This window comes from Equus przewalskii, chromosome 2 (assembly GCF_037783145.1).
Source record: "Equus przewalskii isolate Varuska chromosome 2, EquPr2, whole genome shotgun sequence".
Taxonomy (NCBI): domain Eukaryota; kingdom Metazoa; phylum Chordata; class Mammalia; order Perissodactyla; family Equidae; genus Equus; species Equus przewalskii.
The window spans coordinates 117304043-117329739 of record NC_091832.1 but is presented as its reverse complement, the minus strand read 5'-3'; the positions used below and the strand labels follow the sequence as shown (position 1 = coordinate 117329739).

Sequence of the window (25697 nt, the reverse complement as noted above, 5' to 3'; positions counted from 1 at the left end):
CGGGCGGCGCGGATTGGAGCGCGCGGGGCCCGGGCGGCGCGGATTGGAGCGCGCGGGAGATGCGGCCAATCGGCGCCGGGGCCCTCCTCCCCCAGCGCGGGGCGGCGGCGCTCGGCCCCGCGGGCACCCGACAGGCCCGGCCATGGGCCCCGCGGAGGTGCTGCTGCTCGGCCTGGCCGCGCTGCTCGCCTGGGCCTGGCTGCGGCGGCGGCGGCGCGCGCGGGGCCTGCCGCCGGGGCCCACGCCCTGGCCCGTGCTGGGCAACTTCGGCTTCGCGCTGCTGCCGCCGCGCCTGCGCCGGGGGAGCTGGCTGCACCGCCGCGCGGCCGGGGCGGACGCCGCCGTGGGCCCGCCGCGCCTGCTGGCCGGCCTGGCCCGCGAGTACGGCAGCGTGTTCAGCTTCTCGCTCGGCCCGCACCTGGTGGTGGTCCTCAACGACTTCCGCAGCGTGCGCCAGGCGCTCGTGCAGCAGGCCGCGGTCTTCAGCGACCGCCCGCGCATGCCGCTCGTGTCCCTCGTCACCAAGGAGAAGGGTGAGCCGGGCCTGGGGCCGCGGGGACCCCCGCGCCCGCCCGCATCCCTGCGCCCGAGGGCGGGGCGCCTTCCCTCCGCGCCGCAGGATCCCCGCGAGCAGCAGCGGCGGCGGAGTCGTGTCGCGGTCGCGGTGCACGGTCGGAAGCGGGCCCCCGGGGGTGGAGGGCGGGCAGTGGGGGTCGGCGGGGTCCCGTCCGTCCGGGGGCGTCCTGGCCCGCCCGCACGGCAGCCTCGCTCGCCGCCTCTGTCCCGGGGAGGGCTGGGGCCGAGCTAGAGGGAAGGAGGGATGTTCTGGTCTCCTTCTGAGTTTCGAGCGCAAGACTGTAGGAGGGCGCTTTCCCGCGAGGTGGGGAGTCCGGGAAACATGGCGGGGGCCGGTCGGCAGACCCCATGCCCGGGCTGCGTGCGGCTCGGGGTCTCCGGGCCGGGAGCGGGGTGCCCCTGGGGGAGTCGCCCTTGCCCCTTCCCGAACTCCGCTCCGTTCTCGCCTTTTGCCCTTTCTTTATCAGCCTTCCCCTCGTCTTATCGGCTGGTCCCGGAGGGCTCTGTCTGAGTCACTGCTGCCTCGCGCAGGCGGGTGTGAATTTGAACTTAGTCCTTCCCTCGGGGAGCGTCTCCGGGGGAGCGAGTTGCCCTTGTGAACCCGTCTCATGACCCTAGGACGTTCCTTCACTGCGCTCATCCAAACGGAGGCGACCTGACTTTGTCACCTTGGGCCTGGAGGTGGGTCCTCACCACCAGCCTGGCATCTCGGAGGACTGGCACGTCTCACTCGGCATAGTGTTTTAAGGTTCATCCAGGTGGTGGCGTGTGTGGGAAGTGCCTTCGTCGTGTTCGGCCTTTTGTCCTGTGATGGACACTTGGGGGCTTCCGCCTTTTGGCTGTTGTGAAAAATGCTGTTAGGAACATGGTACGTCTGCAAATGTCTGCTCAAGTCGCTGCTTTCAGTTCTTTGGGGTATATACCCAGAAGTGGTGGGTCATGTGGGAATTCTGGCGAATTTTTTGAGTGATGCCATACCATTTTCCACAGCCGCTGCACTATTTTGTGTTCTCGCCAGCACTAACAAAGGTTCCGATTTGTCCACACCCTCACCACCACTTGTTATTTTCTGTATTTTCATACCTGCTTAAAGGTCACCTCTTTGACAACGTGCTCCCTGACATACTTCTCTACCCTCAGGTAGAGGGGAGCTGCCCTCTAAGATACCGCTGTTTGAGCTCATCCCCTACCAGAGTCGACGCATCTTGTCAGTTCCTGCGGCGGACGGGAGCTCTGCGTCCAGCCATTTCTCTCCATCTCCCTTGTCGGCGCCCTCATCCACGCTACCACCCTTTCTCATCTACTTCAGAAGCCTCTTAATTACCCGCTTGCTCCTGCTCCACTCTTATCCACACAGCAGCCAAAGGGATCGCTTTAAAAAATCATGAATCCACGGACTTACACGCTGCTCATCAGGCCATCCTGTGGAGGCATCCCACATACAAAATGGAGAAGATTGGCACAGATGTTAGCTCAGGGACAATCTTCCTCACCAAAAAAAAAAAAAAAAAAAAAAAAATCATGAATCAAACCCTGTCACTCCTCAGCTGAGACCAGTTGCTCCCATCTCGGTGCTTGACCTGCTATGCCCTGAAGAGTCTGGGCCTTCCTGCCTTACTGACTTTATCTCTTTCCACTCTCCCTTTACTTGTGCATTTCAGCTGCTCTAGACATACTGATTCCTGGAGCTTGTGGTTGCCTCAGGCTGCTGGGTTTGTCGTCCTTGGGCCTGGAATAACCTGTTACTTGACTGACTCCTTGTCATCCCTCAGGCCAGTTGACACCTTCCAGTCCTGTTTTGAACTCTTCCCAGTACCACAACTTACTTTGTGTCATTCATATTTCACTCAGTAAGCGCTTTGAAAGTGTTTCACCTGTTACCAACCCCACCTACCCCTGGAATGTGAGCTCCATGAGGGCAAAGATTGTATTCATCTTGTTAACTACTGTATCCCAACTAATGGACACAGAGTAGATAGTCAAGAAATGAAGGAATGCCTGCATACGAATACATTATTAAATATTTATTAGAAGATATTTTTTTAACAACGTTGCCACTAAAATCTAGCAGAGAGGTGACTGTTTCATAAACAGTGGTGTGCATAGAGAGGCTGCAGATAGTTGTGTTAACGCGTTGCCGAAAAGTTCCAGGATGGGGGGCTTATTATATTTGAGTTTCTCAAATACCAAGCTTAGACAAGTTGATGTTCTTTTTAAGCCCATAAGACGACAGTAAGCTGGATGGGCGCTGGAGGTGTTCCACATTAGCGGTGCCCATCATCCTCATGAAGCCGGAATAGGAAACAAACTTGCAAAGTCAGTGAAAGCTTCCAAAGGAGAGCTTTAAGTGTGGTCTACTTCTAAAAGGTTTGTGCACATCGCATTTTATTATAAAATATTCCAAATATAAAGTTCAGAGAGCAATATAAACTCATTTATCCAACACTCAGGTTTGCTCCAGGTTCATAAACAATACATAGCTTTATTTGGTATGTTTTTAAAAACTTAGATATGTCATATATTTAAAGTATCTTTCTACTTCTACCTTTTGCTGATTTATCTATTTCCCTGTTGATAGAAATTAGATCATTTCTAATTTTGAGAGACTGATAGAGATTTGGAGCAAGAGTCAAAGCAAATTGCAAAGCCGTAAAAACGGAAGGCAAAGGAAATTTTGAAAGTACAGGATAGATCAGTCAGTACTGACTATCTTGAAGGAGAACGAGATGGAAAGTGAAATTAGGAAATGAAGATAGAAAATGAAAGTTCATCTGGGGAATCTGAAAATGAGTGAGGAGAACAACGTAACTGAATCTTGTAGTAAATGCAGTAAAATAGGTATTTAAAATGGTTATATACTCATGTCAACAGGGCCTGATTCCCACTAAGAGGAACATTCTATGACCCTTAAAGTGGAATCATATTCTTCACACTCTTTAAATTTTTTTATCCCTTAAATTGTTGTGAATGTATTTCCATATTATTAAACATTTTCCTGCAAAGTTCTTAGCAGCGGTGCGGTATTCCTCTGTGATGGTCAGTTTAGCCTACCCCTTATTTGGCTTGATGTGGATTTTGTCTCAACTGTCCAGCTTCTGTTCCTCTGACAAGGGCACCCTCTTCTTAGGTCTCCAGCACCTTCCACACCCATTAACTGTGGTTGAAACGGGAGATGCCGTGTCTTCACATGAACTCCCCTCCCTGGCTGCCATGAGAAGTTGAGGGCTAGACTGCTGACCAAAGGTGGATGGATCAGAATATCTCCCCTCTTTGTAATAGTGGTTAGTGTGGGCTGGGCACAGCACTCAAGAACTCATAGCTACAGATCTATCCTCACATGGTTTTGGGGTAAAAATTTATATTTGTGGCCTAGTTTGGAAACCTTAAGCCGCAAAATAAAGGGAAGGTGTCCCAAATTGTTATCATTATAGGACAGCTGACTAAAGCATTTGAATGCTTCCCTAACATCTTTCAGGTCGGACCTGAAGAACAGAGGGCTTTTCTCTCTGGTGGTGAAAATGGGAGAATAGATGTTCAAGACAGCTCCTGATTCGTGGACCAGCTGGTCCGCAGTAGGAAGGAATGAACTCAAGCAGAAAGAAGTGAGAAACAGGTTCAGCGGGAAAGAGTTCCAGGGCATTTAGTCCTCCTTGAGGTGGGGACACCTGGCTCTTAGTGTTTTTTGTTTACACATCCTAATTGGCCTTTTTGCTAAACTTGCTTGAGGGTTTATTTTTGTTATTTCCAACCGAAAGAGCCCTGGTTTTTGCTTTGGAGCCATGTTTATTTTTCATTGTTCCTGCTCCCCTTGAGATGAATTCTTTGTGTCCACCCATGCATACCCTTGCTTTTCCAGGCTGAGAATGCAGAAGACACCAACAACTGAACTCTTCAAACGCTCCTAATACCCGAAGCCACTCTGGCTCCTTAACATGGTGCTTACTTGTAAAGTTTGGAAACCCTTGGCCGTTAATTCTGTCCATCTCTCTCATCCCTGGCGTTCTCAGACACTGTCTCTTTGGTCACCTCTTCTTGCACTTTATTCCTGTCAGCTCATCATCAAAAACCCTAATGCTCAAATATTAGCCTCTTCTGAGAAGGTTCCCTCCACTTCCTTGCCTTACCTAAACCTGATTTCTTCCTGGAGATAGTTTAGCCCTTCTTGAAACACCCTCTTTGACTTTGCTTAAGCTCTTTATTTTTCTAAGAGGTGCCTTCATACACACCCTTACGTACAAATGACATATCCGCTCAGATGTCCTCTCTTCTGAGAAGTACTGCCTTCCCCAGCTGACATGGTCCTCCTTCCTCTGTCTACAATGCACCTTCAATACACCTCCCAACATGCAACATTCAATACAATGCATCCAACTGTGCAACCTCAGTACAACCCAACACGCAGCCTTCAATACCGTACAGTCCAACAATGCAACCTCAGTACAACCCAGCATGCAACGTTCAATACAATAGTACAACAAAACAACCTCAGAACAATCCAACATGGCAGCATTCAACACCATACAGTCCAACAATGCAACCTCAGTACCACCCAACATACAGCATTCAACACCATACAGTCCAACAATGCAACCTCAGTATAACCCAACGTACAGCATTCAACACCATACAGTCCAACAATGCAACCTCAGTACAACCCAACGTACAGCATTCAACATCATACAGTCCAACAATGCAACCTCAGTACCACCCAACATACAGCATTCAACACCATACAGTCCAACAATGCAACCTCAGTACAACCCAACGTACAGCATTCAACACCATACAGTCCAACAATGCAACCTCAGTACCACCCAACATACAGCATTCAACACCATACAGTCCAACAATGCAACCTCAGTATAACCCAACATACAGCATTCAACATCATACAGTCCAACAATGCAACTTGAATATAACCCAGCATGCAACATTCAGTACAATAGTCCAACAATGCAACTTCAGTATAACGCAACATACTACAGTGTATTAGAATTGTTGGTTTACCCAGTTCCTCACAAGACTGTAAGCATCTTGAGAACAGGGACTTTTAAATGTCTGCACCCTTGGTATCTGGCACATAAGAGACTCTAAATAAATATTGGGAAAACTAATAGAAGAAGGCCATTTTGCTAGATAAAATATTTCTAAAATACAAATGTGTAGTTTAAAAGATGGTGAGATGATACAGACTGAGGACCTAACAAAGGAAAAATAAAGTTCTCTGAGAAATAGAACAGAGCAGAAATGTTATATGTGATAAATAATGAGACAGTAGTTAAAATTAGCATCAAATCTTGAAGTCAGAGTGAGAGACAATATCTTTCCAAGAAAAGAGAGGGAGGCCCAACAACTCTTAGCCTCTGAATGCTGAATACAGAAATGACCTGGCCATGGTTAAAGACAGGAAGAGGGATTAAGCTATGGCTGCCTAGGAAATAGTTTATAGGGCATTATTAAACAAAGGGAGAGATCTGGTTTCAGGAATGGTTAGATATTTCTGTTCCTTCTTTGGCTTTGACAATCACACACCAAGCCAAAGGGACTTTTAACAGAAGCACAGACTCCATCAATGATGAAAGTATCTACAATTCTGCACCACAACATCTGAGGACAAAAAGTGGGCATAGGATTGGCAAATGACCTCACAGAGTGGAGGATAACCCCCCTGGAAGTGTCTACAGAGGGGGATGCTAGTGGAATGTGAGACAGTTTACCCTGCAGAACCCAGAACCCAGAAAGGCTCTGGAATTGGAGGTACAGAGATCACGGGAGACTGGGGTGAGCCAGTGGGCTGAAAACAGCTGTTGTTTGAAATGCATATAAAATGCAGTTAGACCAGGTCCTTATCACCACCCTCATGCGTGCAGAAAATAGAAAGTGGATGTTCTGGAGAACCTTGGGTTTCAGTGACCTCATGACCAGCCGGGGATGCAGAGTGGGGGGCAGAGAGATGGCCTTGCACCACGCAAGACGAAAAGTTGCCTCTAGAGGAAGAGGGGACTCTTGAAGAGCTTCTCTCTGAGTGAAAGTGTGAATTAGACAAAGAACACTCGAAAAACTTGGCCACCAGCAAAAGAAAACAAGGAAATTTGCCGGTCTTGGCCTCGACCCCAGTGGAGAAAATGTTCTCCTCCCACCTCCAACCTCTGTTGCAACTACTCTGCCATTTTAGTGCAAAAGCAGCCATGGACTAAATGTAAATGAGTTATGGCAGCTCGTTGACTGGCTGTGTTCTAGTTAAACTTTAGAGACCCTGACATTTGAATTTCATCTGATTTTCACATACCATGAAGGAGTCTTTAGATTTTTTTCCAACTGTGTAAAATATAGTCTTAGCTCTCTCCACATAAAAGGAGGTGGCAGGCTAGATTTGGCCCATGGGCTGCAGTTTGCTGACCACCTAGCTAGACTTTAAGCATGTTCAAAATTCAGGGTGAGCATTCACCCTGTTTCAATGCAAAAGGAGGCGAGAAAGGAAAGGAAAGAAAGAGTAGACACAGCAGGACAAATAGAAAGTTCAAAATAACGTGTTAGAAATAGATTAATAATTATATCAAATGTAAATGGACTAAACTTACCGGCTAAAAGACAGATTGCCAGGGGGACTTTTTAAAAAAATCCAAACATATGTTGTTTTAAATGAGACATACACCAAACATAAGGGTACATTAAAGTTCAAAGTAAAAGAAAGGAAAAAGTTATACCAAGAGAATACTTAAAAAAGAAAAGCTGAGGTGTTATTGACAAAATATACTTTATGGTGGACTTCATTGTTAAGAATAAGGAGAGCTTTACACAATGATAGAAGGAGCCTTTTTTTTTTTAACCAGGAAGATAGAATAATCCTAAACCTGAATGTACCTAACAGTATTATCTTGTATATGTATGTACCCAACAACACAGATACATAGATATAGATATAAATATATAGCTGTGATATTTATCTACATGTAGCAAAAGCATACAGAACTGCACAAAGAAATTGACAGTTGCACCATTATAGCAAAATATTTTAACATAAGTATTTGAATCATTGCGAGATCAGGCAGATAAAAATTTGGTAAGGATATGGAAGATTTGATTCCAACAGTTACCACGCTTTCTCTGTTGGACATATAGAGAACCCTCTACCCGAAAATCGCTTGGATAAAAATTCTTCTCAACCTATTTGGAAATTTTATTAAAATTGGTCACATGCTAGGCTGAAACGCAAGCCTTATCAATGTCAAAAATCAGTGTAAGAGAAATGAACCTAGGTGGCAAAAGAGAATCATAATAGAAAAAAATTTTAAACTTAAACTAATGAAAATACAAGCAAACAGTACTTGTGGTCTGCAGATACAATGGTACCCATGGGCAATTGTAGAGCCTTAAAGTATTAGGATAAAAGTCTGAAAATTAATGTAGGACGACCCAGTTTATATGTCCAAAAAAAGAACAAAAGAATAAACTCAAAGGAAAAAAGAGGAACATGACGTTATAATTTTAGACAAATTCTTCTAGAGCGAAAGAACATACTCAGCTCATTTTTGGAGGCCAGTGTATCCAGACAAGTACCTTATGAGAAAGGAAATTTATAGGCCGTTTTCATTTATGAATATGAATTTTTTTTAACTTAACATAGGAAACCACATCAAACAATGTTCTTTAAAAAGCCTAAAAGTATCATAACCAAAGTTGGATTTATTCTTGGATTGCAAGCAAGTCTAATTATCATAGAGAAGTCAATTTTCAAATTAATCTGTCAATTAAATGCAGTTCCAATCTAAATCCCAAAGGCACTCCTTTGTTAATAGAACTTGACAAGCTGATTAAAAGTTTTATAGAAGAGTGAAGAGCCAAGAATAATCAAAAACAATTTTGAAAAAGAACAAGGTGGTGGTGGGGTGACTTCCCTACTAGATATTAAGACCTATTACAAAGTCTGTTTTTATCTTGTTATAAAGTAACAGTAGTTAAGACAAAGTGCTTCACACACAGTGATGAACAGACCAACATAGCAGACTAGAACGCCCTTACAGTGACCTGCCTATGTATAGACAACGTGTGCCAGAGGCGGCGGCGCAGAACACAGAGAAAAGGAGGGGCTGTTCCATAAATGGTGCTCGAACAAGAGGTTACCTAAATGGGGGAAAGAGTTGGATTCCTACTTCCCAGTGGGTAGGGATACTGGGATAGAAGAATACAAAGAATACGGGGATAGATAGAAGAGAAAGCAGCTGTCTTCTATTCCTACCTCCCAGTAGTAGGAATACCTAACACAAATGTAAATTCCAGGTAGATTATAGAGACTTAAATTTGACAAAGCAAAATTTAAAAATTTTACAATAAAATAGAGAATGTGTTTATGAACTCATGGTAGAGAAAGATTTCTGAAATAAGACATGCTGTACAAATCATGAAGAAAAAGATTGACAAATGCAATATCTTTGTATTTAAAACTTATTTTATTAAATAATGGCATTAAAAAAGTGAAAAAACAATTTGCATGATGGGAGACGGTGCCTGCTATGCATCTAGAATATATGAAAAACAGAAAATTGTGCTGTAATTAAGTGCAAATCACAGACCAGGAAACCTGGCCAATAACCATCTGAGACGTGCTCCAGCCCACTGGTACCCAGCATGTTGGTGCCACTCAAATAAGCAGAACAAGTTAAACGATAATCTTTATGTTACACGTAGACTTTAGCTTTGTTCTTAGTATCTTTAAGCTAAATCAGGGTATGGGGCCTTGAACTGGTATCTGACACATGTCTAGTCTCTGGGAAAACAGAAACATCAGTTACAAGAGAGGAAAAACAGAAGATTATCAGGAACTGAGGCCAGACCTTGGAGGCCCACCAGGAGACCAGATGTCTGAAGAAACCATGTTCTAAAATAGTTTCATCCTTGCCTGGACGTACTCCGCCCTATTTAATTGGCCTGAGTCTTTGTTCTGGGAAGGTGGGCTTTGAGAATGTTAGTCCAGCATCTTCTGTCTTTGCTGGTGAAAATGAATAAACCCTTTCTGTTCCACTGACTTGCCTCCTGACTCTTTGGCTGCTCTTGCAGCAAGCAGAATGAGCCCGTTGCTTGGTAACAGTCAGAGAAAAGGAGTTAAAATCAGATGAGCTACATTTCAGCCCTCTGATGGGAAAAATAAAACGTTGACAAATACCAAGTGATGGCAGCTATTTGGAACAAAGGAGGATGTTCATTTACTTGTGGTGGGTACACTTGCAGTGGACTCTCCACTTTGGAGAGTAATTTGGCAATGTCTGGTCACATTGAAGATGTGCATATTTTATGGTTTATCAATCCACTCTTAGCAGTGTCTTCAAGATTCTGAGGAATGGAAAGGGTACAATAAATACATTTCCTAAAAATCTTTAGAAATTTGTCTCCCATAGCATCCTTTCTCAGGGAGCTACTAGGGGACGCGCTTCAGCAAAGTAAGGGAGTAAAACAAGGAAGAGGAAGACGTAGAATCCAGGAGATGGCTTCTAAGAAGGAGTCTAAGAAAATTCCTAACTGATGACAAACAGAAGTCACAAAACGCCTGAACAGGAGGGCTAGAAAGCAACCACTGCAGATTTGAGCAGACCCGTGGAAGACTCCAGGGAGGAAAATGGAACTGATAAATTGTCTGATACGTCTGACCACACAGAGGTTTATTTTGGGAGTCATTTTATAGAGGTGTTAAGAATTGTGAGAAGACTTAACCACAGAGAAAGGTCTTTGTTTCATCCTCAGCTGTATTCACAGCACCCCAGTGCCTGGCACGTCGTAGGCATTCAGAAATATTTGTTACATGGGTGATCACGTCCTTGAAGGTAGCAGAAGTGAAATTGATTAAAAGTGGGAAAGAAGGAGTACTGGCTGAAACAATATAGCACATTGTGGAAAATAGGAGGATGAAATAGGTGACAGGAAACAAGGAGTATTTGAGAACAATTTGATGCAACATCTGGGAGCCATTCTGGTGGGTTTGATGGTGGAAGATGTATAACTTACAACATAAATGAGAATCATGTAAGATGAGTTGTGGATGACCTTGAGTTCAGATGTTTTTAAAGTAGGACTGCTGCCAACAACAGACATTTCAGATTTCCCCCCAGTTATTCAATTCCCAACTTTGGTGGCCAAGGTTCTAATCCAGGTGGACTATTGATTTATTCAGCTACTATTTACAAGCTCCTCCTGTGTACCCAGCACTGCCCAGAAGCTGGGGTTTTAGTGGTGAGCACAGTCGGATGTTGTCCCTGCCCTCAGTACAGTCTTATCCTTTTGTTCAGAATGTTTAGAATATGGATGTATCCAGCCTGAAATATTTTCTCAGCCTGGATTCACTCTTAGGAAAATAAGATTTTGAAATGGAAACTCATTGCTTTTCATTTCACCAGGAATTAGTATCTAAAATAATAAGCTTTATAGCCAATTTTACTAATCAGATTGGGTATGATTTTTGTTATTAGAAACGTATACTATCTTGATAACTAAATTTGGTAATCATTCTTGGCTGGTGATCTTTATCTGCACATGAGCTTTGCACAGGTGGCTTGAGGACCCGGCACACGCTTCGCGGTGGGTCCTGCTCAGTCCCGTCAGGGGTTATTAGAAACGTATACTATCTTGATAACTAAATTTGGTAATCATTCTTGGCTGGTGATCTTTATCTGCACATGAGCTTTGCACAGGTGGCTTGAGGACCCGGCACACGCTTCGCGGTGGGTCCTGCTCAGTCCCGTCAGGGGTTATTAGAAACGTATACTATCTTGATAACTAAATTTGGTAATCATTCTTGGCTGGTGATCTTTATCTGCACATGAGCTTTGCACAGGTGGCTTGAGGACCCGGCACACGCTTCGCGGTGGGTCCTGCTCAGTCCCGTCAGGGTTGCCCTCTCTCACCTCCTCCTCTTGGTGCCCTTTTGCAGGGATTGTATTCGCACATTATGGTCCAGTCTGGAGACAGCAGAGGAAGTTCTCTCATTCAACTCTTCGTCATTTTGGCTTGGGAAAGCTTAGCTTGGAGCCCAAGATTATTGAGGAGTTCAAATATGTGAAAGAGGAAATGCAGAAGCATGGAGCAGTCCCCTTCAGCCCTTTCCCCATCGTCAGCAAGGCCGTCTCTAACATCATCTGCTCCTTATGCTTCGGCCAGCGCTTTGATTACAACGATACGGAGTTTAAGAAAATGCTGGATCTTATGTCACGAGCGTTGGAAATCTGTTTGAACACCCAGCTCCTCCTGGTCAACATATGCTCCTGGCTTTATTACCTCCCCTTTGGACCGTTTAAGGAATTAAGACAAATTGAAAAGGATATAACCACTTTCCTTAAAAAAATCATCAAAGACCATCGAGAGTCTCTGGATGTAGAGAACCCTCGAGACTTCATAGACATGTACCTTCTCCACATGGAGGAGGAGAGGAAAAGTAACAGCGATAGTAGTTTTAATGAAGATTACTTATTTTACATCATTGGGGATCTCTTCTTTGCTGGGACTGATACCACAACTAACTCTCTGCTTTGGTGCCTTCTGTATATGTCACTGAACCCCGAGGTGCAAGGTAATTGATGGATGTTTCCTTTATTCATCACAAAACCAGGTTATTAAAATCGGGATCAGCAACCTTAGTGGTCCTGTGGCTCCCAACACTAAGCAATGTCTTCAGGCTGGGAAAAAAAAAGGAAATACTTGCATCTCATAGGGAGTTGTTAAGCTGCTTACGGTGAAACTCCAAATTTCTAGACAGTGGGACTAATGTCATAACTTGCTTGCCCATGTTTTAAATCTCTATAAGTCTGATTCTGTGTAAAATCTAAGATGAAGAAAGAACTTTAGAGAAGAATAACATTTTTTTTTTTCAAAGATTGGCACCTGGGCTAACAACCATTGCCAATCTTTTTTTTTTTTTTCTGCTTTATCTCCCCAAACCCCCTGTACACAGTTATATATCTTAGTTGCATGTCCTTCTAGTTGTGGGATGCAGACACCACCTCAACGTGGCCTGACGAGCAGTGCCATGTCCGCGCTCAGGATCCGAACCCTGGGCCGCCGCAGCAGAGTGCGCAAACTTACCCACTCTCGGCCACAGAGCCGGCCCCAAGAATAACATTTTAGAACTGAAGGGAATCATAAGGATCATCTGAACCTATTCATCTTGTTTTGAAAATGGAGAACAGAGGCCCAGAGAAGTAATGTGACTTTCACAAGATCACACAGCTATTTCCACTACATCCATACCAATAGGTGGTGAACGTCAGTGGCAGTTCATAGTGGGAGAATACAGACGAGGATAGTGCACTAGTGTTCTATTGCTCCTATAACAAATAACCACAAATTTACTGACTTAAAACAACACAGATTTGCTGTGTTACAGTTCTACACACTAGAAGTCTGATGTGGGGTTCACTGGGCTGCCTTCCTTTCTGGAGGCTCCGTAGGAGAATCCATTTCCTCGCCATTTCCAGCTTCCGTGGCTGGCGGTCCCCTTCCTCCATCCTCAAAGCCAGCAATCTTACATCTCTCTGACCATTTCCCCATAGTCACATCTCCCTCTGACTCTAAACTGGGAAAAGTTCTCCAAATTTAGAACCCATGTACTTCGATTGGGCACACCCGGAAAATGCAGGATCATCTCCCCCATCTCAAAGTCTTTAATCACATCTGCAGAGTCCCTTCTGTTGTGTAAGGTAGCATAGTCACAGCTTCTGGGGGATTAGGGTGTGGACATCTTTGAGGGACTATTTTCTGCTTGCTCTCATAGGATTGTGCTTCCTTGTATTAACTAGTGCTGAGTAACAGATTAGCCCAAAATTTAGCAACTTAAAGCAGCCATCCTTTATTATCTCACATAGTTTCTAAGGATCAGGAGTCCAAGAGCAGCCACGCCTGGATGGTCTGGCTTAGGATTTCTCGTGAGGTTGTAGTCAAGATGTTGGCTGGGGCTGTAGTCATCTATAGACTTGCCTGGGATGGAGGATCCACTCCCAAGAGGGCTCATCCACATGAGTGTCAGCTGCAGGCTTACCATTTGGACCTTTCCAAAGGGCTGCTTGACTTGGCAGCTGCCTTACCCCAAAGCAAGTGACCCAAGAGAGATTGAGGGGCCAAGATGGGAGCCACAGTGGCTTATAACCTAAGCTCAGAACTGACATGCCATCACTTCTCCCTGATTCTGTTGGTCACATAAACCAACGTTCTGCACAGTGGGAGGGGACTGAGCAAGGATGTGAACACTGAGAGGCAGGGACCTTTGGGCACCATATTGGGCTAGTGCACATTCTTACATATAAAAGCTTAGCGAGTCAATGCAGTGTTCATGTGAGAGAATGATTCAGAGTGCCCCTGAATCCAGGGTGCTTTCTCCTTTGCCCTGCATCTGTTCTGCTCTCCTCCCTCTGCATCGCAGGGTGGTACAGGGTCCCTGGCTAGCCCCCTCTACTTGGCATATCTGACCAATGCTTCACTCCACTGAGGCTGAGTCAGGCCTCCCACCAACGCACCAGTGGTGTGTATGTGGTGGTGGGAAGTGTGCACAGGAGGGCAGTCTCAGCTTTCCTGCCTCATCTCTGGTTGAGTCTTTCATTTTTGTGTATAGAAAAGGTTCACGAAGAAATTGAAAGGGTCATTGGTCCTGACCGAGCCCCTTCCCTCACGGACAAGGCCCAGATGCCCTACACAGAAGCCACTATCATGGAGGTGCAGAGGCTGACTGTGGTGGTGCCGCTCTCCATTCCTCATATGACCTCGGAGACAACAGGCAAGTCCAGGCTCTTCCTCCTTAGAACGTCCCTGAGGGAAGCACTGCCCTTGATCCAGAGATGCTGAGGGGAGCGTGTGGTGGCTGCCGCCTAGCACGAGCTTTCTGAGGGTTTGCATTGTGTCGTGGATAATCAACCTGCAGCAGAGGCTTCCACCCTCAGTCATCCATGCTCCCTGCACTGGCGTTCCAGCATGGCGTGTGTTGTTAACAGCCCCCCAGCCTTCAGAGTGTGCACACCGATGCTGGGCACACACATGCTGCCATTTAAGGTGGCTGCACTGGCAGAAGAAAGTCTCCAGAATTAAAAAGGGCCCCTCTCAGTCCTCTCCGTGGAGGTCAGAAGAGCTAGTCTAAACATGGAATTAAGGATTCTAACTGGGAATTATCCTACTTCGGTTTTCACAGTTCTGCAGCTGAGGTGGAACTGCCACGGAAGCAGAATTGCCCATCTGTAAGGCACCTCTTCAAACTCACACCTACAGTGAGCTGTGTCCATCTGGTCACGTGCTTGCCGTACAGCCCCCCCAGACTCCCTCAACATCCCCCAGAACAGGGAATTTACCTCCTCTTCAGACACCCAGGATGTAATGAATGGGCTTTAATCTAGGTATACGACAGCTGTGGGAGGAAGTCACTGATAAATCACACTGGATCACTTCACAGTGTCTCAGTGCAAATTAGAAACACTGTGTGTGCGTGTCTTCTGGGTGTTACTTAAAGTGCATATTAACTTGTCAGCTGTAAGAGCCAGTATTGGCTTCCCTGTACATCCCTTTACCTTATTCTGCCTTCCTCCTCATATTGTTGTGTAGACATAAAAGACTGTGAACTCTAAAGTTTTGTACAAGTATTAGGAATTTGTAATTCTTTGGGAAAGTTTATGTGGAATGCCCTATGATTTCTGTTTTAGTGTTTTCTCTTAATTATAATGTTTTCATGGTTTGACTTAATTTATTAACTCAACAGCCATCAGAGCCCCTCCTGTGCCCTGTCTCAGGCTGGGTCCTGGGAAGGCATGGAGAGGACACCAGTTGACAAGGTCTTGGCCCTGCCCTCAGATCCCTCAAAGTTTAGTCTCAGCAAATTAAGATGCTAGGTATGTGACTAGATATTTTTTTGATCGTGATGTTCAGGGAGAACTGTTGGTAGAAGCATTTGCATGACATTGTGTTTTTGTTTCAGTGCTCCAGGGGTACACCATTCCTAAAGGCACAGTGGTTCTACCCAACCTGTGGTCAGTCCACAGAGACCCAGCCATTTGGGAGGAACCTGATGAGTTCCATCCTAATCGATTTCTGGATGATCAAGGACAACTTGTTAAAAAAGAAGCTTTTATTCCTTTTGGGATAGGTCAGTTAAACTTTTACTTTTTTAATGGCATAATAAAAAAAGAAGTAGCACTAAAAGTATCTTTTACTATTTCGTGATATTGTTTTAAAAATGTTTATTTCTTGGCAAGCAAATATAAGAGAAAATGTAGATACTGCATCTCCGCTATGTTCGTTTCAGGTTTGAAAAACAAAATGAGGGGTTAGGAGCAGGACTTTGCCTCCTCCCTGGGGTCTGCATTTCATCTCTAGCTTCAGCGACTCACCCCTGAATACTGGCCCCCTCTTGAGGATGGACCAGCCGCCTTTCCATCTAGGTATACTGGCTGAGTGCCATCCATTACACACATTAATGCAGTCAGTCAAGTCAGAAAAGCTGTATTCCAGATGAAAATTTCCTAAGTCTAATGCATCTATTTGTGTAAAAGAATTGCAACATCTTAAAGGTCCAGGAGAGTGATGTCAGCATCATGGTGGAGGGAGTAGCTCACTTTGTCTCTCCCCTCTGAATTACAACCAAACAGACATCCATTGACTAGCATAGGATTCCCTACACAGCACAAGGATGCCTAAGAGATTCAGGCAGCTATACATCTGACGGTGGGCAGACTGGACCCCCGAAAAGCAGTGGAACTAGGGGGGCAGCCCCCTCCCAGACTTCCAGTGTCAGCTATCCAGGGCATGGATCCTCATGCAGCAGCCCACACACCTGTGAGTGGAGGCAAGGGCAGCCTGGCCCCATGTGTGCCAATACTCCTGGGGATGCCCTGTCCTGTAACAGTCAGTGGGGCAGCAGCAGTGGTAGCAGGCTGACCCATGCAACTGAGAAGAGGGGACAGGAGTACCCAGCCCCCAGTGGTGGCACCTTCAACACCAACTCTACCAGCAGTGGGGGCTACATACAAGTTCCTGGTTCCCCAAATTCCTGCCAGTGACTGACACCCGTGAACCCAGCACTCCTGGCAGCAGTGCATCCAGCACCCCCAGACAGCTGGGGAACAGCAGCACAGGTGGTGCACAGGACAGCAGCATCTGAGCCTGTGGAGAGCCAGTGGAAGATCACGAGACCAGGCGACCGGAGCCAAAGTAACCAAAGCCATACCCAAATAAGAAAAGGTGATGACTACCACAGATGTGCTGGCAGAGGATCAGTTCCTCAAACACTATAAAGAACAGTAACACAGCAGAACAAAAGGAAAATGACAACTCTCCAGAAAACAAACCTGAAGTCACAGAAGACTACAATCTAACTGACAGAAAATTCAAAACAACTGTCATAAAGAGACTCAATGAGTTACAAGAAAACTCAGAAAGACAGTTTGATGAGCTCAGGAATAAAATTAGTGAACAGAAGGAGTACTTTGCCAAAGAAATTGAAGCTCTGACAAAAACCAGACAAACTCTGGATATGAAGAACATATTTAATGAGACAAAAATAATGTAGAAAGCATTAAAAATAGAGTAGACCTTATGGAGGAGAGAATTAGTGAGCTCAAAAATAGTAACATAGAAATGATTCAGGTGGACGAGGAGTGAAAACTAAGATTTTTTTTTAAAATGAAGGAATTCTTAGAGAAATATCTGACTCAATTAGGAAAAATAACATAAGGATTATAGGCATCCCAGAAGTAGCAGACAGAGAGAGAAAGGAGCAGAGAGCTTATTCAAAGAAATAATAGCTGAGAACTTCCCAAACCTGGGGAAGAAACTGGACATGAAGGTACATGAAGCTAGTAGAACTCCTAATTACATCAGTGCAAAAAGACCTTCTCCAAAGCATGTAATGTTAAAACTGTCAAAAGTCAATGACAAAGAAAAAATACTAAGGGCAAGAGAGAACCCTCATCAGGCTTTCAGTGGATTTCTCAGCAGAAACCTTACAGGCTATGAGAGAGTGGAATGATATATTCAAAATACTGAAAGACAAAAACTGTCAGCCAAGAATACTCTATCCAGCAAAATTATCCTTCAGATGTGATGGAGAAATAAAACCTTTCTCAGATGAAAAAAAAAATTGAGGAAGTTCATTGCCACCAGACCTTCCCTACAAGAAGTGTTGAACAGAGCTCTCTTACCTGAAACAGAAAGGCAAAGGTCTTCAAAGCCTTGAGCAAGAAGATAAATAGACAAAATCAGAAAATTGCAGCTCTAATCAGAATAGGTTAGCAAACAATTGTAACATAAAGGATAAATGGAAAGAAAGCATCAAAAATAACTATAAACACTTCAATTTAGTCACAAACTCACAATACAAAAGAATAATTTATGACAACAAAAACATAGAAGGGGAGGAGGAAAAGGATGGAACCTGCATAGGCTAACGGAGAGAAGAGGCTATCAGAATAAGGACTGCTTGATCTATGAGATCTTTTATACAAACCTCATGGTAACCACAAAACAGAAAATCAGAGCATGGTCACAAATCATAAATAAAGAGAAAACTGAGAAAGTCATCACAGAAAACCACCAAACTGAAATGGCAGACAGAAATACAAGGAAAGAAAAAATGGAAATATAGAACACCCAGAAAACGAGATAAAATGGCAGTTTTAAGCCCTCATATATCAATAACCACTCTAAAGCTAAATGGATTAAATTCTCCAATAAAAAAACACAGAAGCCTGGATGGATTAAAAAAAAACAAGACCCAACAATATACTGCCTCCAGGAAACACAGCTCTAAAGACAAACAGGCTTAGAGTGAAGGGATGGGAGATGATACTCCAAGCAAATGGCAAACAAAAGAAAGCAAGTATGGCCATACTTATATCAAACAAAGCAGACTTCAGGATTAAAAAGATAAAAAGAGACAAAGATAAGCAGTATATAATGATGAAAGAGACATTCCACCAAGAAGACATAACACTTATTAATATATGTGCACCTAACACAGGAGCACCAAAGTATATAAAGCAACCATTAACAGACCTAAAGGGAGAAATTAACAACAACACAGTAATAGTAGCGAACCTTAACACTCCACTTACATCAATGTCATGCAGTCAGAAATGTCATGCATACATGCAGTCAGAAAGTCAACAAGGAACCAGTGACCTTAAATGAAACACTAGGTCAGATGGGCTTAATAGATGTATTCAGAACATTCCGTCCAAAAATAGCAGAATACACATTCTTCTCAAGTGCACATAGAACATTCTCAAAGATAGACCATATGTTGGGAAACAAGGCAAGCCTCAGTAAATTTAAGAGGATTGAAATGTCAAGCATCTTTTTGGACCACAATACTATGAAACTAGAAATCAACTATAAGAAAAGAGCTGGTAAAGTCACAAATATGTGGAGACTAAACAACATCCTACTGAACAGCTATTGGATCAATGAAGAAATCAAATGAGAAATAAAAAAATACCTGGAGACAAATGAAAATGAAAACAGAGCATACCAAAACCTATGGGATGCAGCAAAAGTGGTACTAAGAGGGAAATTTATAGCAATATAGGCCTACCTGAAGAAACAAGAAAAATCTCAAAAAAGCACACCCTATACCTATAGGAACTAGCAAAAGAAGACCAGACAAAGCCCAAAGTCAGTAGAAGGAAGGAAATAATAAAAGTCAGAGCAGAAATAAAATAAAGGCTAAAGAAAACCAATAGAAAGGATCAATGAACCTAAGAGCTGGTTCTTTGAGAAGATAAACAAAATTGACAAGCCATTAGCCAGACTCACTAAAAAAAAAAAGAAGACTCAAATAAAATCAGAATGAAAGAGGAGAAATGACAGTGGGCATCATGGAAATACAAAGGATTATAAGAGAGCACTATGAAAAGCTAGACACCAACAAACTTGGTAACCTAGAAGAAATGGATAAATTCTTAGAATCATACAACCTCTCAAAACTGAATCAAGAAGAAATAGAGAATCTGAATAGACCAACCACAAGCAAAAAGATTCAAACAGTAATCAAAAACTTCCCAAAAAACAAAAGTCCAGGACCAGACAACTTCTCTGGTGAGTTCTACCAAACATTCAAAGAAGATTTAATTCCTGTCCTTCTCAAATTATTCCAAAAATTGAAGAGGACAGGATGCTTCCTAACTCATTTTATGAGGCCAAAATTACCCTGATACCAAAACCAGACAAGTACAACACAAAAAAGGAAAATTACAGGCCAATATCGCTGACAAACATAGATGCAAAAATCCTCAACAAAATATTCGTGAGTTGAATACAATAATACTCTAAAAGGCACATACACCATGATCACTTGGGATTTATTCCAGAGATGCAGGGATGGTTCAACATCTGCAAATCAATCAATATGATACACCACATTAACAAAATGAGGAATGGAAATCACATGATCATCTCAATAGATGCAGAGAAAGCATTTGACAAGATCCAACATCCATTTGTGACAAAAACTCTCAACAAAATGGATACAGAAGGAAAATACCTCAACACAATAAAGACCATATATGAGAACCCCCCAGCCAACCTACACTTAATGGTGGAAAACTGAAAGCCATTCCTGTGAGAACAGGAACAAGACAGGGGTGCCCACATGTGCCACTCTTATTCAACATAGTACTGGGAGTTTTAGCCAGAGAAATTAGGCAAGAAAAAGAAATAAAAGGGATCCAAACTGGAAAGGAAGAAGTAAAACTCTCACTCTTTGCAAATGACATGACTCTCTATATAGAAAACCGTGAAGAATCCACCAGAAAACTATTAGAAATAATCAACTACAGCAAAGTTGCTGTACATCTAAAATCAACATACAAAAATCAGTTGCATTTCTACACATTAATAACGAATTAGCAGAAAGAGAAGTCAAGAATACAATCCTATTTACCACCGCAACAAAAAGAATAAAATACCTAGGAATAAATTTAACCAAGGAAGTGAAAGACCTATACACTGAAAACTATAAGACATTATGGAAAGAAATGGAAGAAGATATAAAGAAATGGAAAAATATTCATGCTCATGGATTGGAAGAATAAACATAGTTAAAATGCCCATATTACCTAAAGCAATCTACAGATTGAATGCAATCCTAATCAGAATCCCAATGACATTCTTCACAGAACTAGAACTAAGAATCCTAAAATATATATGCAACAACAAAAGAACCCAAATAGCCAAAGCAATCCTGAGAAAAAAGAACAAAGCTGGAGGTTTCACACTCTCTGACTTCAAAATATACTACAAAGCTATAGTAATCAAAACAGCATAGTACTGGCACAAAAACAGACACACAGATCAAGGGAACAGAATAGAAAGCCCAAAAGTAAAACCACAGATCTATGGACAGCTAATCTTTGACAGAAAAGCCAAGAATGTACAATGGAGAAAGGAAAGTCTCTTAAATGTGTTTGGAAAACTGGACAGCCATGTGCAAAAGAATGAAAGTAGACCATTATCTTACACCATTCACAAAAATTAACTCAAAATGAATTAAAAACTTGAATGTAAGACCTGAAATCATAAAAGTCCTAGAATAAAATATAGGCAGTACACTCTTTGACATCAGTCTTAGCAGTACCTTTTCAAATACCATGTCTACTCAGGCAAGGGAAACAAAAGAAAAAATAAACAAATGGGACCACATCAGACTAAAAAGATTCTTCAAGGCAAAGGAAACCATCAACAAAACAAAAAGACAACCCACTAACTGGTAAAAAATATTTGCAGATCGTATATCCAAGAAGGGATTAATTTCCAAAATGTATAAAGAACTCATACAACTCAACAACAAAAAAATGAACAACCTGATTGAAAAATGGGCAGAGGATATGGATATTTTTCCACAGAAGATATACAGATGGCCAACAGCTACATGAGAAGATTTTCAACATCACTAATTATTAGGGAAATGCAAATCAAAACTACAGTGAGATATCACCTCACACCCATCAGAATGGCTATACTTAACAAGACAAGAAACAACAAATGTTGGAGAGGATGTGGAGAAAAGAGAACCCTCATACACTGCTGGTGGAAATGCAAACTGGTACAGCCACTATGGAAAACAGTATGGAGATTCCTCAAAAACTTAAAAATAGAAATACAGTATGATCCAGCTATCCCACTACTGGGTATCTATCAAAGAACATGAAATGAAAAATTCAAAGAGATTTATGCACCCCTATGTTCATTGCAGCATTATTCACAATAGCCAAGAGATGGAAGCAACCCAAGTGCCCATCAACTGATGAATGGATAAAGAAGATGTGACATATATATATACACACGCAATAGAATACTACTCAGGCATAAAAAAAGACAAAATTGTGCCATTTGCAACAACGTGGATAGAGCTTGAGGGTTTTATGCTAAGTGAAATAATTCAGAGAAAGACAATATCCTATGATTTCACTCATGTGGAAGATAAACAAACACGTGGACAAAGAGAACAGAAATTACTGGTTAGCAGAGGAGAAGAAGAGGGGAATAAATGGCCCATATGTACAGTGACAGATGAAAACCAGACTATTGATGGTGAACACGATGCAGTCTACATGGAAACTGAAATATAATAATGTACACCTGAAATTTACACAATGTGATAAGCCAATATGACCTCAATAAAAAAAAAGAAAGCAACTGGCTTTAAATCCTTAACTTTGAGTAGACATCCTCCTTTCTGAGCTGCCCAGGTGACTGTTGGGGTGAAGGGCAGCTCCTGTCCTGCTGGGCTGTTGGGTGACAGGCTGGGTTCCCTATTCTCACCAGTCCCTCCTTTAGGTTCTGAGATTAGCCATGTAGGATTCTTTCTGTAGAAAAGCAATGCTCCAGAGCTTCTCATCTGACTCACTTTCTCCCTAATCTTGCAAGGAAAGAGAGAAGTAGGTATGGAGAGACATCGAGTCTGTCACTATTTCCTGTTCAGGAGGAGAGTACATTGTTATGAGTAGGAGTTAAATTGTGAACTTGGTATGTAAAAATTCTGATCAGAATATACTGTGGGAGGGCATGTGGTATATGTGGCAATTTTATTTTAAGACTCTATCTGTATTTGAAACAATTTAATACATAACAAATTTAATATAAATTTCTCCTTTTGACATAGGAATAGGGATGGTGTCATAATCATCACTTTTGCTCTGATCTCATTTTTAGGGAAGCGGGTGTGTATGGGAGAGCAACTGGCCAAGATGGAATTATTCCTCATGTTTGCGAGCCTAATCCAGAGTTTCAAGTTTGCTTTACCTAAGGATTCTGAGACGCCCCTCCTGACTGGAAGATACGGTCTCACTTTAGCCCCACATCCATTTAATGTAATCATTTCAAAGAGATAAAGAAGATCCCCAAGAAGAGATGGTAAACAGAGTGTAAACTGGTGTCCTTCTAAGCACCTCTTTCCTTGTGCAGTTGACAGTGGACCCGTGTTAGGCTCAGATTGGGGGGGGGGGGGGGGGGGGCGGGCGGCGGGGAGCGTGTGGGAGCTTTCGTCGAGGGGGTTCCTCAGAGATACTTCAGCCGCTTCAGTAGTGTGTGTCTGTGACTCAGGGGGTGAGGACAAAAGCACTGGACCGGGAGCAGGGCATCTGGAGTTCATGCCCAGTGGCCTCCCTCAGTGGGCATTTCTTCTCATCTCAGTGCCTCAGTCATTCCCTGTGTGAAATGAGGGTAACAAAAATTACCTTCTCTCTGTGCCTCAGCACTAATGAAGGTCAAATACCCCATATCCCTTCTGACTGACGAAACACTGTCAAGCTCTGGAGAACAGATTCAGGAGTAGAAGGAAGACCTCCCTGTTCATACGCGTGACAGTGTGACGGTGGCGTTCAGACTTGAATGTGTGGTCAGAGATGGATGTGGTTTACGTTATAAGGAATCGGAGCTTTTCTTGGCACAGATCCTATGTCACTTTGGGGGGCTCGTTTTGTTATTGTGGTCTTTTTGTTTATTATTTTAGGTTTTGCTTTTTGTAGACGTGGGATGAAGTGGAGCCTTGTTTAGGATGCTGAGGAAAGGTTATTTTCTGAATTCACATGTCTACTTCAACTACGTGAGCAGTGAGCCTACTGAAGAAGTGGCTTCAGGGCACAGTTCCTTCTGCTGGGTTTACTTGCAAAGATGTCGCTCTGGCTTTCGACTTGAGCCCTGCACAGTGAACTCGGGAATTTTGATCCTGGGATCTACCAGGAAAGGATTCCAACCGTACTGAACATTCCTTTCCTATTCTCCCTGCCACCGGCCTAAGGTCTGTCATCCTTGAATACTCCCAAAGACAAGAAGGCATTCTTATTCTTATGAGGAGAACTGAATCCTTTCTAATGAAGAAGGTCCCTCTCAAAGAGCGGTTCTCAAAAAAGGTAATGACTCCTTTCAGGGGGTGTTTGGAAATGTGGGGGTGTATTTTTGGTTATCACAATGATGGCCGAGCTCCTGGCCTTTTGCTGCTGTGAGGCCAGGATGCTGAATGACTGACCAGTCCTATACAATGAAGAATTGTCTTGCCTGGTACACCAGTATTTCCCCCAGAGAGATCATGCTCCAAAAATGACTAGCCCTTCCTTTATGGTCCCAGGGTGCTCCTTATGGAGATGTAATCATGATAGTCACATGAGCAGCTCGACTTTTGAGCCCTTCCTCATGCTGGCACCATACTTAGTGCTTTACTTGTATGATGACCTAATTTTTAGAGAAACTCTATCCAGAGGATGCTGTATTGTAGCTGATGAAGCTGAGGCTTAGAGAAGGGAAGGCACACAGTTGAAAGGTACATTGTGCATTCAAACCTCCCCACCTTTGCGACTGGACAGTTCGTTCTGAACCGCTTCTCTGTCCTGCCACCGCTTGATCCCCGAGGAGTCCACCCTCTGCATTTTCAGTATAGATAAAGGAAATACAGGCTAATCTTCAGGTGCTTCGAGGACTTCTGTTAATTAGGAAAGAAAAATGAATAAACTAAATGCCTAGGAACTGTGAGTGAATGGAGACGTTGCTGTCTAGATTCTAGATGAGCTGAGCTGTGTGTGGATCACACCGCTCCTTGCACAGGAGAGTTTCTTCCTGATCTGGAATTTCATATGCTTTTCAATTGCACTAATAACTTTGCACTAGCAAGTTTATTACTCTTTAATTTGTACGTGTATTTTCAGCATTACTACCAAAAAGTTTGCAGCTTACTTGAGAAAAAAACTGTTCTGTGAGATTATGTTGAAATCAGATGTTAATTAAACTCTTAAACGTAATGCCTTAAACTGTAGCACCTTAAAAACACCTTTAAATAGTAAATCCCTGAAAAAAATGCTAATTCTTTCCTCACACATGTTGATATTTTATAATTTTGTAATCATGATTTATTTGAAATGTAAAAATAATAGCACTTTGTTTATAAGTCTGCATAATACCTAATTTTGTCTTCCTCATTAGCATAGTTTTTGATGCTTTTATTAAACTTTTTATTTTAACTGAGATAGTGTCATGTCTGGTTTTTTGTTTTAATTGCTAAACGGAATTCCATTTTACCAGCTATGAGGTTAGGAAATGGAAGAGGGAACAGGCTTCTGCAAAGAGAGAGATGGCCACAGCATAACAAGCACCGTCTTCAGTCGGGAGGAGAATTCCTTTAAAGTGTCCTCTCAGAGCACAGTTATCCCAGCCCAGGGTTATTTCCCAGGTCAAAGTCTGGAATCATCTGGGGGCAGGATGAGTCCACACGAGCTCATTGCGGCCAAGTATTGACTGCTTGTCTCCGTGACACTTCTCAGCTCTGGAAGAAGAGTTTTTTTAAATACCTGAACCTATGGATTTGACCTGTAGATGAGCCCCTGCTGGCCTTTCCCATGCCGCTCTTCTTCCTGCAGGTCACAGCTCAGAGGTCAGCTCCTCAGGGTGGCTTTCCTGAGAGCTCCCAGCTCTAGACTGAATGTTAGTGTCCCCCTAGAACCCAGTTGTTGAAACCTGATCCCCAGTGTGATGGTATTTGGAGGTGGGCCCTTTGGGAGGTGATTATGTCATGAGAGTGGAGCCCCATGAATGGGAGTAGAGTCCTTAGGAAAGAGACCCCAGAGAGCCCCTCACCCCTCTTGCCACGTGAGAATGCAGTGTGAGGAAGGCTGTCC

General features: G+C 43.3%; 1 protein-coding gene and 1 long non-coding RNA gene across 2 annotated transcripts; both read left to right on the top strand.

Moving 5' to 3' along the window:
* Window positions 1-43: 43 nt before the first annotated feature.
* On the top strand, window positions 44-25047 carry CYP2U1 (cytochrome P450 family 2 subfamily U member 1). The gene is made up of 6 exons (XM_070611767.1): window positions 44-533; window positions 11498-12133; window positions 14168-14329; window positions 15515-15682; window positions 22744-22944; window positions 23543-25047. The coding sequence occupies exons 1-5, from the start codon at window positions 143-145 to the stop codon at window positions 22920-22922; spliced, it is 1536 nt and encodes a 511-aa protein (XP_070467868.1). The 5' UTR covers window positions 44-142; the 3' UTR covers window positions 22923-22944; window positions 23543-25047.
* On the top strand, window positions 1317-3006 carry LOC139082089 (uncharacterized). Its single transcript, XR_011537812.1, has 2 exons — window positions 1317-1444; window positions 2795-3006. It is a non-coding gene; the product is annotated as an uncharacterized lncRNA (long non-coding RNA).
* Window positions 25048-25697: the final 650 nt, after the last annotated feature.